The sequence below is a fragment of the Lontra canadensis genome, unplaced genomic scaffold (genome assembly GCF_010015895.1).
Source record: "Lontra canadensis isolate GAN:19392208 unplaced genomic scaffold, GSC_riverotter_1.0 scaffold160, whole genome shotgun sequence".
NCBI lineage: Eukaryota > Metazoa > Chordata > Mammalia > Carnivora > Mustelidae > Lontra > Lontra canadensis.
The window spans coordinates 201395-218582 of record NW_022631154.1 but is presented as its reverse complement, the minus strand read 5'-3'; the positions used below and the strand labels follow the sequence as shown (position 1 = coordinate 218582).

Here is a 17188-nt window from a genome sequence, read left to right as displayed (position 1 = left end):
TCTGACTTGGCTCAAAGTCTCTCAATGAGTTACCACCAGCCAGATGCCCGGGAGCTTAACCCTCAGCTGTCCTCCAAACCCCCAACTCCACTGCTTTGTCTGAAGAGCCCTGACAGGGGCCTGTCAGCCTCATACACTCTGGGGAGGGGATTTACTTGGAAACAGCTCGTGTGTGAACACAATCCTGGTACAGGTGTTAACCAGCTATGAGGTCCAAGGAAAGGAAGGGCCTGGGCCACCCTCACGGGGCTGTCCCAGGTTAAAAAGACAAAGTGCCAGGGTGCCTGGGGGGCTCAGTCGTTAGGCAGCTGCCTTCAGCTCAGGTCAGGATCCCAAGGTCCTGGGATTGAGCCACACTAGGGGCTCCCTGCTCAGTGGGAAACCTGCTTCTCCCTCTGCCACTCCCCCTGCTTGTGATCCTTCTCTCGCCGTGTATCTCTCTGTCAAATAAATACCTAGTACCCTGCCACGCTCTAGTACCCTGCCACGCCTACATGGCCAAATTCGTGACTTCATAAGCCTTTGCAGTGGAGAGCGCTATGACCTTTCACTGCCAGGCTAGACAAAGACATAGAAACACCACGCGCCCTCTGCCTCCTTCACGAGGGTTAGGGGTTCACCCCAGCTGACGAAGATCCCACCATAAACCCAGCAGGATACACATATCTGCACTAAGGTGACTACATGAGATTTTAAATTTATTTATAAAAGTCTTTGCCAACCATTTATTTATTTATTTGGCAGAGAGAGACACAGCGAGAGAGGAACACAGGCAGGGGGAGTGGGAGAGGGAGAAGCAGACTTCCCGTTGAGCAGGGAGTCCAATGCTGGGCTCCATCCCAGGACCCTGGGATCATGACCTGAGCCGAAGGCAGACGCTTGATGACGGAGCCACCTGGGCGCCCCATCCAACCATTTCTTTTAAACAGAGTAGCTAGACTGGAAGCTCCAAATTGTAGACATTCATTTGTCTTCAAGGATCTTGGCGATAAATCCAGTATGAAATGAAATGTCAAATTAACGCACCAAGGTCCCAGCCCAGAAATGGCCTGGGACCCTAAGGACCAGTGAGCACCTGCTGTTCTACCACCTACCCTCATCCCGGACACTTCCACAGCTGGCATCAGAGGACAACAAACTCCTCAGGTTGCCATGCCCACATATCTTCCCCTGAGGTGAACTCAATGCCAGAGGAGGCATGGCCATCCTGTCCTTGGCCCTGGGGATGATTTTCTTGACTCTCCCTGAACAGATGATAATGTCTCTGATCTCCAGTTATCTTATAGGTAAACTGGGAGCAGTATGGAAAGAGGGGACAAAGTCACCAATCTTCTGAGAGGATTAAATGAGATCTTGTCTGGATGGAGCCCAACACAATGCCGGGCTCAGAGCACGTGCATCTCCTTCCACGCTTGTTCAAGGAAGGGCCAGTAACAATACTGAATTTCCGCAGCTCCTCTCTGTTAATGTCATACAGTTAATGCCAGCTACCGGTCATACACTTCTAACCCATTGCCCCAAGGGTCCCAGGACACAGAACTGCTGGAAAAGGTAAATCTGGAGAGGAAAAGACAGAATTTCGCTGCTTTATTATGGAAAGAGTGGAATCCAAAGAGAACATCCTTCCCAATCCCTCACCCCAGGCAAGGATCCCACTTTAACCATTCCACATAAAGGACACTCTCCTGGCTGTGAAGACCCCAGCCTAGTTTTTACACAGTATTCCTGAGGAAATCTGGCTCCAGTCGGTTCTAGGGTCCTCTTGATCACTACACCACGGCTACATCAATCATCAACATTAAGCTGTTAAATCCTATGTGCTACAATGTTAAGCCTACTTTCTATCCACCTGCCAATGACAGAACCTGCAAACTAGAGGTCATGCTCTTCTGGATAAGAACTCGCAATGGACTTGGTTGTACTTGCTCTCTTCTCTGGATTAAATTCCAACTCTCATAACCTTGACCCATCAATCTACAATGTACAACACTTCAGATGCTTTTCCATCTCACAAATGCTTTTCTTGCCCTTTAGCTTCAGAATCTAGATAGAGAAAGGATCTGAGTCAGAATGACCAATTTATTGAAAATAAAAATAGAGTTGTAAGCTTATCAGGACAACAAGGTGATCGAGCTCTGGTCAACGGGTTTGGCATTATGACAGCAAATCTTTGAGTCCCACTGTATCCTCAGACCATCTGAGGGGAGTCTGTGGGTCCAGAGGAGGGAGTCTTACCTTCTGAGCTTGGGCAGGTTCAGTGAGGACAAGGGTGAAGAGGCCCAGGCAGATTTCCTCATGCTGGGGGGGGCCTTTGCATACCTAGGATATGAGGAAGGAAAAAAACTAGTTGTCTCTCACAGGAGGAAAGTTCTTGAGCACAGTTTCTCCCAGAAAACTTGGGACTCCTGAGTAATCCACAAAGGAGAATCATTAACTCTTCTGATGATCTCCTTCTCCTAAAGGCGATGAAGCGTCTGTTTCCGGAGAGAGGTGGAGCGCCTGGCTGGCTCAGTGGGTTAAGCCTCTGCCTTCAGCTCAGGTCATGATCTCAGGGTCCTGGGATCGAGTCCCACATCGGGCTCTCTGCCAAACGGGGAGCCCGCTTCCCTTCCTCTCTCTGCGGGCCTCTGCCTACTTGTGATCTCTGTCTGTCAAATAAATGAATAAAAAATCTTAAAAAAAAAAAAACAAAAAGATTTTACTTATTTGTTTGACACACAGATAGCACAAGCAGAGGGAGCAGCCGGCAGAGGAAGAGGCAGAAGCAGGCTTCCTGCGGAGCAGGGAACCTGATGCAGCGCTGGATCCCAAGACCCCAGGATCATGACCTAAGTCAAGGGCGCCCACCCAACTGACTGAGCCACCCATGTGGCCCTAAAGACTATTTAAAATGGGAAAAAAGGGACACCTGGAGGTAAGTCAGTGGCGTGTGCAACTCTTGATCTTAGGTTGTGGGTTTAAGCTCCACAGTGGAGGTAGAGATTACTTAAAAATAAAATCTTTATTCTCCTTCTGCTTCTCCCTCTCCCTCTGCCTGCTGCTCCCCTTGCTTGTGCTCTCTCTGACAAATAAATTAAAAATTTTAAATAAAATAAAATAAATAAATAAGTAAATAAATAAAATGAAATCTTTGGGATGTCTGGGTGGCTCAGCTGGTTAAACATCTGCCTTTGGCTCAGGTCATGATCCCCGGGATCGAGCCCCCGCATCAGGCTCTTTGCCCAGCAGTGAGCCTGCTTCTCCCTCTGCCTGCTGGTCCCCCTGCTTGTGCACTCGCTCTCTTCCTTTCTCTTTCTGACAAATAAATAAATAAAAATCCTTAAAAAAAAATAAAACAAAATAAAATCTTTAAGGGCACCTGGGTGGCTCAGTTGGCTAAACATCCCACTCTTGGTTTTGGCTCAGGTCACAATCTCATGAGATCTCATGGAATCTCATGGAATCCAGCTGCATCAGGCTCCACACTCAAGGTGGAGTTTGCCTGAAAGATTCTCTGCCTCTGCCCCTCCCACAACTCGCGTGTGTGCACGCTTTCTCTCTCAAAATAAATAAATACATATTTAGAGAAAAGAAAATTTAAAAAAAAATAATAAATAAAGCAGAAAAAAAATCCCACCGTACCACCTTTACCAGACCTTAATAGCCTTCAAGAGGGAGGGAGCTGCAGAACCGTTCACGGTGTAACGGATATACATATCAAGTCAAGACCTTAGGCAAATCATTGAGTCCGTGGTATTTGTAAGGTGAAGACAACAAATATAATATACTACTAATAAAAAGGAAATACTAAGCATTCACTATGTGCCTGGAATTACTGAGAACTTTACCTGTACTAACTATTTAAAATCCTTTCAATATCACAGATTAGGAAACATAAAAGGTCATGGGGCACCTGGCTGGCTTAGCTGGTTAAGCATCTGACTGGACTTTGGCTCTGACTCTTGATTTAGTCCTGACCTCAGGGTTATGAGATCAAGCCCTTGCATGGGTCTCTGTACTGGGCGTGGAGCCTGCTTAAGAGTGTCTCTTTCCTTCCCCCTCTGCCCCTCCCACCCTACCAAAAAAAAAAAAAAAAAAAGGAAACGTAAAGGATCAAATATGTGAGAATAATTTGCAAAGAAAAAAGGTCACTACAGAACTAAGAGTTATTTTTAAAAGTTGTGACTTAAAGACACATAAGCTCCAAGGGCTGGACTCCCACAGTGAGACAGAAAGAGGAGCTGGGAAGTCTGGTTCGGGGAGTCGAGATATGCACTTCAGTCCCCTAATTCCCAGCCACGTAAGTCCTATGTTTTGGGTCACATCTCAAAGCTTCCAGCGCAGGGGTAACGGGCAGGGGAGAGCGTTATACTCACGTGAGCATTGAGGGCGTCATTGGCGTCCCTCTCTGAGACGCCAGCAGTCATCGATGTCACAATGCTCATGCACCTTTCTAACCTCTGTGAAGGGGTGAGACAAAGTTCAGAGTGTGTCATACCATCACCTATAAAGTATTTCTGACCCCAAAAACCAGGGTGCCTGGGTGGCTCAGTCATTAAGCGTCTGCCTTCGGCTCAGGTCATGGTCCCAGGGTCTTGAGATCAAGCCCCACATCTGGCTCCTTGCTCAGTGGGAAGCCTGCTTCTCCCTCTCCCACTCCCCTTGCTTGTGTTCCCTCTCTTGCTCTCTGTCAAATAAATTTTAAAAATCTTTAAAAAAAAGAAATTTAAACCTCATCATACCTCTAAATCTAACTACCAATTTAAAGTAAAGTTACACCGGATATAATCAGCTAAGTCCAAAGGGTAGAAACCATGACAGGTAACCGGATTCTTCCACAAATCGCAAGGGAAAAAAGTAGGGAGGGGGAAACCCACTATTAAAAAAGGATTAAGAGCGCCTGTGTGACTCAGTGGGTTAAAGCCTCTGCCTTCAGCTCAGGTCATGATCTCAGGGTCCTGGGATCGAGCTCCGCATCGCATCGGGCTCTCTGCTCAGCAGGGAGCCTGCTTCCCTTCCTCTCTCTCTCTCTGCCTGCCCCTCTGCCTACGTGTGATCTCTGTCTGTCAAATAAATAAATAAAATAAAATAAAAAAAAAAAAAAAAAATGTTGCCCCAAACCCTAAATTGCCTAGGTTTGAATTTAAAAAAAAAAAAAAAAAATAATAAAAAAAGCCTCTGCCTTCGGCTCAGGTCATGATCCCAGGGTCCTGGGATTGAGTCCTGCATCGGGCTCTCTGCTCAGTGGGGTGCCTGCTTCCCTTTGTCTCTCTCGGCCTGCCTCTCTGCCTGCTTGTGATCTCTGTCAAATAAATAAATAAATAAAATCTTAAAAAAAAATAAAAGAGGATTAAGATTATAGCCCATGGCGGGGGGGGGGGGGGGGGGGCTCAGCCCTTAGAGTATGTGACTCTTGATCTCATAAATTCAAGGGGACATAAATTCAAGCCCCATATTGGGTGTAGAGCTTACTGGAAGGAAAAAAAAAAGAGTTTATAACCCATTGAATAAAATAAGAATCCAAACTAATAGGTACACACATAATAAAGAAGGGAAAGCTCTGCCTTATAGCAGAATGCCAACTAATAAATCCCTAAGGAACAAGAGGAGCAAAAAATGATTCAGGGAAAGGTCACCAACAGGTACTAAACCAGAGGTGATACTGCACAAGGGGATATTTATGTGGGTTCGAAATACTTAATACACAGGAAAAAGAGTAACTGCAGGAAATTCTGGAGGGTACCACCTTAACCAAGTGATCAAAATTAACATCCCGAACAGGGAGACATACGGACTCCTGACACTGCATATGCCTCAGTAGGGTGCCCTGAAGAGGCTGGAACAGTACTTGTACGGTTTTCTGGCCAAAAAATGAATCATCTTAATCTAACCACGGAAGAAATCTCAGACAACCCAATATGAAAAATATTCTACAAAATAACTGACCTGTCAAAGTGTTTAAGGTCATGAAAGACAAAGGAAGATTAAGAATCTGCTTCAGGGTCAAGAGCGCATCTAAACTCAACTTGTGATCCTGGACTGCTACATGGACGTTCCTGGGACAAGCGCTAACATCAGAGCATGTTCTGTAACAGCAGCACATCGCAGCTGAACGCCCAGTCCGGAAAACAGAGCAGCAATTCCGTTAACTGACGATCTCTGTTCTCAGGAAATAGACAACGAAGTATGGAAACCCTCACGGCGGCAACTGACTCTCAAAAGGCTGAAACCGTGTCTGTGCAGAGAAACAGTGTTCGTAACTGCTGAGTCCGGGTGAAGCCTGTGAGAGTTCTACATATTATAATTTCTCTAAGCTTGAAATAATTTTTTTTAAAGATTTATTTATTTGACAGAGAGACAGTGAGAGAGGGAACACAAGCTGGGGGAGTGGGAGAGGGAGAAGCAGGCTCCCCGCCAAGCAGAGAGCCCGGTGTGGGGCTCAATCCCAGGACTCTGGGATCATGACCTGAGCTGAAGGCAGACGACGCTTAACACCTGAGCTACTCATGAGCCCCAGCTTGAAATTATTTCAAAATAAAAAGCTGTTAAAAAAAATTAAAGGAAGGGGACCTGGGTGGCTCAGTCATTAAGGGGCTGCCTTCCCCTCAGGTTGTGATCCCAGGGTCCTGGGATCCAGCCCGGAATGAGGCTCCCTGCTGGGCAGGAAGCCTGCTTCTCCCTCTCCCACTCCCCCAGTTTGTGTTCCCTCTCTTGCTGTGTATCTTTCTGTCAAATAAATAAAATCTTTGAAAAAAAATTGAAGAAACACTGAGGCACCTGGGTGGCTCAGTGGGTTAAGCCTCTGCCTTCAGCTCAGGTTATGATCTCAGGGTCCTGAGATCGAGACCCACGTAGGGCTTCCTGCTCAGCAGGGAGCCTGCTTCTCCCTCTGTCCCTAATCCCACTCATGCTCTCTCTCTCTCTCTCTCTCTCTCAATAAATAATTTTTTTTTTAAATTAAAGAAACATAATGGGGCATCTGAGTGGCACAGTCAGTTGAGCAACCAACTCTTGGCTTCAGCTCAGGTCATGATCTCAGGTTGCAGGACTGAGCTCCACTTTGGGCTACGTGCTCAGCAAGGAGTCTGATTAAGACTCTCTCTGCCCCTCCCTCTGCTCTCTCTAAAATGGATAAATAGTGGCGCCTGGGTAGCTCAGTTGGTTGAGTGACTGCATTCGGGTCAGGTCATGATCCCGGACTTCCAGGATCGAGTCCCACATCGGGCTCCCACTTCCTTGGGGAGTCTGCTTCTCCCTCTGACTGTCTCCTCTCTCATGCTCTCTCTCACTCATTCTCTCTCAAATAAATAAATAAAATCTAAAAAAATAAATAAAATAAAATAAAATGGATAAATAAATCTTTAAAAAAGTTAAAGAAGCTTATCAATCAAATGCAATGTGTGGTGCTTGTCTGAGCACTGATTTGAACAAACCAGTTATAAAAAGGAATTTATGAGACAGTTTAAACAATGAATATTTTATTACACTGAAGAATTACTACTAGTATTTTTGGTATTACATCATGGCTATGTCAAAAAAAAATCCTTCCCTCATAGACATATATATAAAGTAATTTGCAGATGAAGTGATTTATCTTGGATTTATCTTGGATTTGTTTCCCAATGACTCAGTGGGTTGGGCGTCTGCTTTCCGCTTGGGTCGTGATCCCAGGATTCTGGAATTGAGTCCCACCTCAGGCTCCCTGCTCACCTGGGAGCCTGCTTCTCCCTCTTTCTCTGCTCCTCCCCTCCTTGTGCTCTCTTGCTCTGTCAAATACATACATAAAATCTGTCCCCTCAAAAGCTAAAGGCAAATTTAAAAAAATGAGTGTGAGGAAAGGAAAGAACAAAAGGCCAAATTGAGCCTCTGGACAAACCAAGGTGGAGACAGGTGCACTGAAGTCCACCACAGAGGCACTCCAGTTTCAAAGGCCAACACATGCTCAATGTTCTAAGGAGACCTTAGTCACTGGCCCCTGTTCCAAAGAAACATTTAATACTAAATATGAGAAGATACTGACAACTGTGTATCATATTAAATCGGTGAGCCTCTCCATTATCACCACCTAAAGTACTTCCCAAGTCCTTTAAAACTTTAGGACTAACCCCAAAACTATTTAAGGAAAACCAATTCTCAATTCCTAGTAACGGTGATGCTGGCAAATGGACAAAGGCAGGCATTTTACCTCCCCCTAACCCTACAGGTCATTATAAAACACCTTGCAGAGAAGAGGTTCTGCTGCAGTGCTGAGAAGAACCCATGATGAAGGACAAGGGAAAAGGGATGTAGGAATGAAAGGCAACCCTGTGTCTCCCTTCAGCATCATTCTAAGGTTGCATATACCCATCCCTAACCAAGAGCACAAGGTGGCACAGAGGAGAACGGAGAGTTAAGGCAAGGAGCTCCCACAGCCTCAAAACTCTGACCCGCATTAGGCCCAAAGCTATGCAGATGTGAAGGTATTACAACTTCACTGCCCGTCCGGTCTGACTACCCTCCAAATGAGGTCAGCTCTGCACACTCAGCCTCCACAGGGCCTGTGTACTTGTGAAAAGGAGCTGTGAGATCACAGGAAAGCAGAGCTGTGAGATCCGGCACTACCTGGTCCGGCTCCCACACGAGGAGGAGAGGGGAGGGAAAACAGCAGGCTGGATTTTCCCTTTCTGAGTCGTATCCCTGTCTAACCCAAGACAGCGGTCAGTGTCGGGGACTCAGATCCCCCAGTAGCTAACCCTGCTTACCCATTCCAGATACTGCTTCCTACTCAAAGGAAGGAGTCTGCCGAACCAGCAGAGATGCGAGAGGTCAAACAGCGGCCAGCTAACGAGCACACCGACGAGCGTGGTATGGAAGGGTGCCCCCCACCCGCTAGACTTAAGCTAATCTTGGGTGAGTTCCTTAGCCTATCTAAACCCTGGTTTTCTTACCTGAAAAACAGAAATAGGGGCACCTGTGTTGTTCAGTCGGTTGGGCATCCGACTCCGTTCCAGCTCAGATCACGATTTCGGGGCTGTGGGACTGAGTCCCTGGGCAGGCTCCGCACACAGCCGGAGGTCTGCTGGAGACTCTGGCTCTGCCATGCCTTCTGCCCCTTCCCTACTCGTGCTCCCGCTCCCACGCTCTTGCTCTCTCTCATAAAATTTTTTTAAAACCATGTTTGTTTAAAAAAAGAGAGAAATACCACAAGGTTGCTCTGAGGATTACACAAGATAACAGACGTGAAAACACCCAGCACACAGTCTCAGTTAAATTGTAATCTGTTGAGGGACACCTGGGTGGCTCAGTGGGTTAAGCCTCTGCCTTCGGCTCAGGTCATGATCTCAGGGTCCTGGGATCGAGCCCCACATCGGGCTCTCTGCTCAGCGGGGAGCCTGCTTCCTCCTCTCATCTCTGCCTGCCTCTCTGCCTACTTGTGATCTCTGTCAAATAAATAAATAAAATCTTAAAAAAAAAAAAATTGTAATGTTCCATTTGTGAAAAAGTACAGCAACCACACAACCCAACCTGTGAAGACCAGACCACTCCCCAGCATCTTCTGCTACCACTTCTAATGGCATTTCCTTGAAGACCCCGGAAAACTGAGCCCTCCTACTACAGGACACGGGTCAGTCCCTGACCAGGCTGAAAAGCTTCCTAATCGCCCTCTGTAAACTTTTGCCTTCTAGGAGAGAAGATGAAGGAAGGGTAAGGGAGGTGAGGGGAGGCCCAAGTGCCGGACCCCGTACCAGGATCCTTACACAGTGAGGATGAGCCTATGGAATGGCCAACTTACGTGTGGCTGTGATCTGACACACAGAGACCTTGGGCAGAACCAGGTTTCTCGAGGCCCCTCCTTACTCTAAGCTCCACTCAGAGGCTTGAGTCAGTTCTATGGGTCACTGCCCAGTCAAGAACAAAAGTGGCCTCTTGGAACAGGGAGGCCCAGCTAAGGATGCAGGAAGTAGGAGAGCCCAGAATTTGGATGCATGGATAAAAGTGATGAGGAAAGAAATGTGAGGGCGATTTCTAGGCAACAGAAATGTGGAAGATGCTGCTCTTCGCAAACTACAGAAATCACTTTTCCAAACAAGGATGGGAGAAGGAATTACAAATCGTTCAGAGTGAAAGAAGGACCACCACCCACCAAAAAGGCCTATAGGAAGTCAAATCCCTACAATTAGGTAGCAGTAGCCCTCTTCCCCCCTAAGTCCCCTGAGGCCCTTAGTAAACTTGGAATCATACACAAAGTTGCCAACAATTACTGGCAGAGCGGCTCTGTTCAGAGTAAGCCCTCCATGACAGCACCTCAGAGAGCTGAGTAAATGTTTACCATCTCTAGGAGCTTCTGAAATAACTTTTCTAGTACCAAGAGTACCTGCCCATGTTCTCCACGACAGCAGCAGTAGACGCAGCGGGGCAGAGTAGGGGAAGGCCTTCCAGGTTGCCAGTATATACCTGAAGCTTGGGGCTGAAGGCAGAGAGATCCCTCTAACCTCCCAGTTTCCGCTCCCTCAAATGGATGAAAAGACAGTCTGGTAAATTATGTATTAAACAGTGGTCTCTTATGGGAAGTCAGTGGCCCTGAAGGAGCAAAGTCCACTGTCTTCAGAAAAGAAGGTAGGTTTCAACCTACAAAATCCCCAAGAGCCCACATCAGTGAGGAGTTACTGAATAAGCTGGTTTCCAAGTACTCTATAGCCAAGAGTCACTTCTAAGTGCAATGAGGATTTCAGGGGAAAAAAATTAGAGATGGCTCAAAGCCTGTTCCCTGAAGGTTCTGCAGAGACAAGAGATGAATTACCCCTTGGAGCAAACCTGAAAGGGGCGCACCTCTACCCAGTGCAACCCTAAGACCTGTCCATCATTTAAGAGGAAGTTCTGACTTGTTTAAGCCACAGTTCCGCTTTCAGCCCGACTTCAGAGTAGACCAGGTCCTTCCCAGCGAGGAATGAGCTGGAGCCGCGGAAAGGAGACTAGCTGCATGTTCTAAATGCCTCCAATCTCTGGCCCTATTTTTATCTCATTCCCCAACTTGGAATGGGATGGGCAAGAATTTCCCCTTCAAAGAGAGAAACAGAGCCAAAGAGAAGAAAGGACACAACGAATGTTCCCTTGAGTAGAAGATTCACAGTTCCTGGCTGGGACGCTCTTCAGCATCGTGTCCGTCCCTCAGGACTCTTGAGGGACCTTTCCTCACCACACCCAGCTACAACGACCCCAGCCTCTTTACTACCAGGTTTTTGAGGTGCTTTTTTTTCACCCTCCTTGTGGGTATGCTAACTCAGTCTTCAGATGAGAAGCTCTGCCAAAGCAGACTTGGGTCTCCCTCATCTATATTCCTAGGAGCCTGCACACAGGAAGCACAGACAGTTAAGAAGCTACCTCTGTGTTCCTGGGCAATAGGTACACCTGCGATGGGAAGTACCACACCAGCCAGAACAAACACAGACCAGTCATTCAGCAGCAGGTTTTGATAACTTCTGCATACAGAGCTCTGTGGGGAGACACAGAGGAAGAAGCCAGTAAGTTTTTCCCTTAGGGACACTCTGGTCCAGTGGGAACCATACACATGCGTTAAAAACATGGAAAATTCAAATGCAAAGGGTAAAGGCCAAAAAAGGAAAAGAGGAAGCCAAGAAATGCTGGGAAACATCTACACCAGGAAGGATAGGAGGAAAAAACGGAGAGAGAGACCTTCCCTGCCCCTTCTCTCTGAAAACAGTTTAAAGTTCACTCTCAGTCCAAAAAAACAAAAAAATAAATGCTTCCTCTCTTTCATGGTTCCCTCCCACCATATCACTGAGTCTCCTAGCAAACACGTCACTGTTCAGAACAGGACGCTGTACTAGGCTGTGGTACAAATCAGCAGTGGCAGGATGAACCCTCTGGCAATCAGGGTGGGTAATAAACAGATTTTCGTCCAACGCTTGGGGGCTTTTTCCCTCCGCCCAAACTGGTGGAGGGATCAAAGGCAGTCAGCTATTTTCTTCCTACAGTTTTAGAGCTGCAGTACCAGAACACTGGGCTCAACAAAAACTTAGACAATGGCAGTGGCCAGTTCTTAAAAAGTGGGCAGTTCAAAGGGCCAGACAATCCTACAGCCATTTTTATTGTTTTAGGAATACATTATTTTTAGTAGCATTGTTTCTTCTCCTAATTGTATCTATCTTAGCTGATTAAAAACAACAGCAGAAAAACTTTGATTTCTCTAAATGCACACAGAATTACCGGGGAGAAGCAGGATGGAAAACCAGCCTGTGAGCAGACATTTGCCAAAGGATGATCCACAAAGTTATACCCCACCACCTTGATCTGCAAAGCTCATTTCTGCATATATGTTCCATCACTTTGTATCTGAACCAACGTTTTTTTAAAATCTAAACTATGAATTCCACCTATCTGCCTGCCCACCCTCTGTGACTGATAAAGGGCAGTGACAAAAAGCAGGGAAATGGGGCCACCTGAGTGGCTCAGTTTTAAGCATCTGCCTTCGGCTCAGGTCATGATCCCAGCCAGGGTCCTGGGATGGAGCCCCACATAGGACTCCCTGCTGACTGCGGAGCCTGACACTGCCCCTGCCTCCTGTGCTCGTTCTCTGTCAAAGAAATAAAATCTTAAAAAAAAAAAAAAAAAAAAAAAGCAAGCAGTGAAATGGTCAGGGAAGGCCAGGTGCTGTTCTTGTGCTCTTCCTGTCCCTGGGTGAGCAGGGAGTTGAAGGCATCAGACATCACAAATAGTCCCGCAGTTGCGTCTCAGCACTGGGTCTCCTATTCCGAGCTGTGCGGCAGCATCTGCGCGGTCGGGGACAAGAGGGAACTAGTGGGGGAGAAGAGGGTCCACTACCCAGCGTGACTTCACTCGACCCTCTCCCTCAGCAGCCTCCCGTGAGTGCTCTCTGCTTCTGAAGGACAGAGGCTGTAGGCGAGGGTACCCTAACTAAACACCACCGTCTCGGGGCTCCACACGTCCCAAATGCGCAGTGCACATCGCCGTCAACGGACTACGTCCACGCACAGCTCGGAATAGGAGCGCCCCGGCTGAGGCAGGACAGGTACGAAGCGCACGCGCGGTCCCTGCGAGGAAAGGAGCGTCGGCCGATCTGGACCGCGCTTCCCTTCCTCCCCGACACCCCCACCGACCTCCTCCAAGTGACTGCTGTTGCCATGACAACCGGTCCAGGAAGTCGGCCGCGCTCCTTCCTCCCGGAGCAGGAAGTGTGGAGCTGCGCTCGTGCTGCCTCGGCACTGCCTGGAGGCCCGGTCCCCGGCCCCCCGCCCCGGCCCCGCTCCGCGCCGGCGGCCCTGCTCGGCCCGGGCGCTCGGCCCCCTTCCGCACCCCCCACACCTACCTCCTCTAACTCATCCTTGGCATCCAAACTGGTTGAGAGGAGCAGCCTCCCCGCTCCTGGGGCTCCTGCTCCCGCTCCTCCTCCCGCCGCTCCCGCCGCAGCGGCCGCTGCCGCCCCCTTCCCCTTCTGCAACTCCATGGCCGCGGCCAAGACACGGGAAGAGGCCGGGGGGTGGACGGGCGGGAAGTCCTAGAAACGACCCCTCCGGGGGCCGGGGCCTGGGGCCAGAGGCACGAGCGGGGTCGGGCAGGGTCCCGCGCTGTCCGCCCAGCCCTCGTCTCCGAAAGGCCGCTCCTGTGGAGGACGCGGGCGTGGGCGGCCCTCGGGGTCCTGTGTCTGGGGTGGCAGTGCTGAGCGAAGGCCGCCAGCTCCGGGGGTGCCGGGGGCAGGTCCGCACCTCCGGGCGGGGCACGCGAGCCTTCCGCCCCTCGAGTGGACGGGGCGCCCTTTCTGGCTTCCAACCCTAAGTGTCTGCCTCAGCAGCTGGGGAAGAGGAGTCCTGCCCCTGCAGTAGGGGTAGGGGAGCTTCCTGGCGGGGCCGGAGTGCTGGGGAGCGAGGCTCCTTTGGATCCGGCCCGAGGGGTGAGGGGGAGGCAGTGCGCGCTACAAGAGGATACCGAGGGCCAGCTTCTCCCCACACCACACAGAGGCGGCCATGGTGGAAGGGCGGGGGGCGGGGAGGCTGAGGGCGGCGGCGGCGGCGGCGGCGGCGGCGGGGAGGGCTCGCGGAGACCGGAAGCGAGCGGCCGCGGGGCCCGGCCTCCGCCAATCGCGGCTTCCGTGGGGGCGCCGAGTCGGCAGAAGTCGGCCGGCCGGCCTTTTCCCCGGCTGCCAATGGCAGTGAGACCGGACTGATGGACAACCGGAGTGCCCACTTGCATCCCTCGTTGCTCTCGGGGGGGCGGGACGGGAAGACTTCCGGGAGAGGGGTGGGACCGCGAGGCAATCAGGAAGGGGAGGCTGCGCCTGCGCGCGCTGACGGGCGTGTCCCGGCGCGTGTGCGCGGCGCCGGCCTCCGCCCTCCTCCCGCCCTCCTCCTTCTGGAGCGTGGGTGGGAGCCCGAGTATCTGCCGGGTCCCAGCCTGGTGGTGGAAACCCGAGTCCTGGCCGCGAGCCGGCGGTACGGGGCGGCGGAGTGTCGCCTAACCCTCGCCCTTAAGCAGTCCCAGGCAGAGACGGTCAGGCGGCACGGAGCCAGCTCCCAGGGCTGAGCGCACGTCGCACAGGCGTATCCGCGCGCGAGCACCACGCACCCGGCGCGGGGACCGCCCTCGGGCAACCCGGATCCCGAGAGTGGCGCCCGCACTAGCCGGGGTGCTGAGTACACAACCATCCCCACCCCTGTGCTGAGCACCTGGGGCTGCCCCGGCGTCTGAGCCGGCTCTCACCCGCAGCCACGGAGCCCGGCCCGTGCACGGTGCGCGCGGCGTAGCCCCGAGCGCACGGCCTCCCGGCCGGACAGCATCTCCCGTTTACTCGGGAGCACTTAGGACTGCCTAACACACGGATCCGAAGCCAGAAGAAAACCCGCAGCCGTGCCGTTCTGCCCTCCACAAAATGCAGACAGGAGCCACTGACCAGAGGACTACTATATGGACTAACCGGTGTGAGGTTATTTTTTAAACTGAAACTGACCAGATACGAGTTAACACCATAGGGGACTCTATTTAAAATAGTCTACACTTGTTAGGCTGAGCCGTTTAGCCACCTGTACACATGCACTGAAATGACGTGGATGATCCTTGAGGTTGGCTCTCCTTCATTATTGTATATGGTAACTGGAAGACCTTAGGCAAGTGATTTTGACTTTCAGTAAATTATCCTGCCTGTAAAATAAAGCGGATTGGTTGGTCTCTACCCTCAGAGCTCGGAAAGTCTAGTTCTATTTGAATGTACTTTGGGTTCCTTCTAGGCGCACAGCTGCGTTAGCCTCTGAAGAATACACACATGTCATTACAGTAAGACTATTGTGGGTCACTGGAAGCACAAAGATACATCAGACGAAAGAAGAAAAGTTAGGTTTAAAACACTATGTTCACACTTCTCATTGTGTGTGGGTTTTTAAAAGTGGGAACTGGGGAAATGCACACCCATGTTTGTAAATAGAGAGACTATCTCTGGAAGCACACACAAAACCCCAGTAGTTATTTGTTGTCTTTGGGTAGGAGACTGGCTGCCTGGAAGACAGGGTGGGAGAGAAACTTTTTATTGTGTATGTTTTTGATGAGTTTTGGGATGTTGGTGAGGTCCGGAGCTTATGGCCAAGAAAGAATTCCTGAGATGTCTTTGGGGCAAAAAAGGTGATTTTAATAAAGCGCGGGGACAGGGCCCATGGGCAGAAAGAGCTGCTGCACTGGGGTTGTGAGGAATGGCTGATAATATACTTGGGAGTTGGGGGAAGCAAGGAAAAAGGGAGACGTCTGAAAGGACTTTGATATATTAAAAAAGACTTTCAGGATGCTAGAGCCCTTGCCAACATGAAGCTGAGGTTGTTTTTCCCTCTGGTAAAGTATTAAGACAGTTGGGAGTTTGGGGCACCTGGGTGGCTCAGTCGGTTAAAAGTGTCTGCCTTTGGCTCAGGTCCTGATCCTGGGGTCCTAGAACTGAGCCCCACATCTGGCTCTCTGCTCAGTGGAGAGCCTCCCTCTCCCTCTGTCTGCTGTTCCCCCTGCTTCTGCTGACTAATAAATAAAATCTTAAAAAGAAAATAAAAAGACAGTTGGGAGTTTCCCGGAGGAACATTATACTCTTCTGATTGCAAGTCCTTGTCGATGGCTGCAGGTTATAGGGAAATCTCATTTTACCTGCATTTCCTTTTACCTTTGTTCTCCACATCACAGTGGAGGGTGATTTTAGGGCTCCCAGAAATTGAGTCTATGGATCTCTGGAGGTTAGGCTATCCATACGAATGCTTTTTCCTTGTACATCACTAAGACATTTGTAAACTACGAACTCAAGTCCTGTAGGACTGTGATCTTTATCAGTAACCATTTTTGTTTCCCTTCCCCTAGTTTTAGGGCATCCAGGAGGGCCTGAGGAATGTCACAAGTATCCCAAGTATCCCACAGTGGTGGGGGGCGGGGATCAGCTTGTGCTTTGTCCTCAGCTTCCCTTCTGCTCACCACTTTGATAGTTTTTTAATTAAGCACTATGTAAATGTAGTACCTTTTTTTGTTAATTTTATTTATTTATTTGGCAGAGAGAGGGCACTAGTAGGGAAAGCAGCAGGCAGAAGGAGAAGCAGGCTCCCCATCAAGGAGAGAGCCTGACGCGGGGCTCAATTTCAGGACCCTGGGATCATGACCTGAGTTGAAGGCCAGGTTCCTGGGATCAAGACCTGCCTCCGGCTCCCTGCTCAGCGGGAAGCCTGCTTCTCCATCTCCCTCTCTCCCTGCTTGTGTTCCCTCTCTTGCTGTCTCTCTCTGTCAAATAAATAAATAAAATCTTTTTTAAAAAAATATGTGAAATTGGATAGGCAAAGATTTCTTTTCTTTTTTTTTTTTCCTTAAGATGTTATTTATTTATTTGACAGAGATCACAAGTAGAGAGTCAGGCAGAGAGAGGGGGAACCAGGCTCCCTGCTGAGCAGAGAGCCCAATGTGGGGCTGGATCTGAGGACTCTGAGATCATGACCTGAGCCGAAGGCAGAGGTTTAACCCACTGAGCCACCCAGGCGCCCCTAGATTTCTTAAATAGATACAGAAATCATAATGGAATGATGGAACTGACTTCACTAAAATTAAGAATTATCCATTAAAAAACCATTAAGAGTTAAGCCATGGACTAGGAGGAAATATTTGTAATGCATATATCTGACAAAGTATTGTATCAGAAGATAAATATGTATCTAGAGTTAGATAGATACAGATATACAAAAGACAA

The 17188-nt window shown here is 49.4% G+C and overlaps 1 protein-coding gene across 1 annotated transcript in view; it reads right to left on the bottom strand.

The window, feature by feature from the left end:
• Positions 1 to 13444, bottom strand: part of INTS3 (integrator complex subunit 3) — a 39104-nt gene extending 25660 nt beyond the window's left edge. The window contains exons 1-3 of the mRNA XM_032845178.1: positions 13307 to 13444; positions 4356 to 4439; positions 2236 to 2319 (exon numbers count right to left, since the gene is read on the bottom strand). Of these exons, the coding sequence (XP_032701069.1) occupies positions 2236 to 2319; positions 4356 to 4439; positions 13307 to 13444 (306 nt within the window). The remainder of the gene's footprint in view (positions 1 to 2235; positions 2320 to 4355; positions 4440 to 13306) is intronic.
• Between the last annotated feature and the right edge of the window lie 3744 nt (positions 13445 to 17188).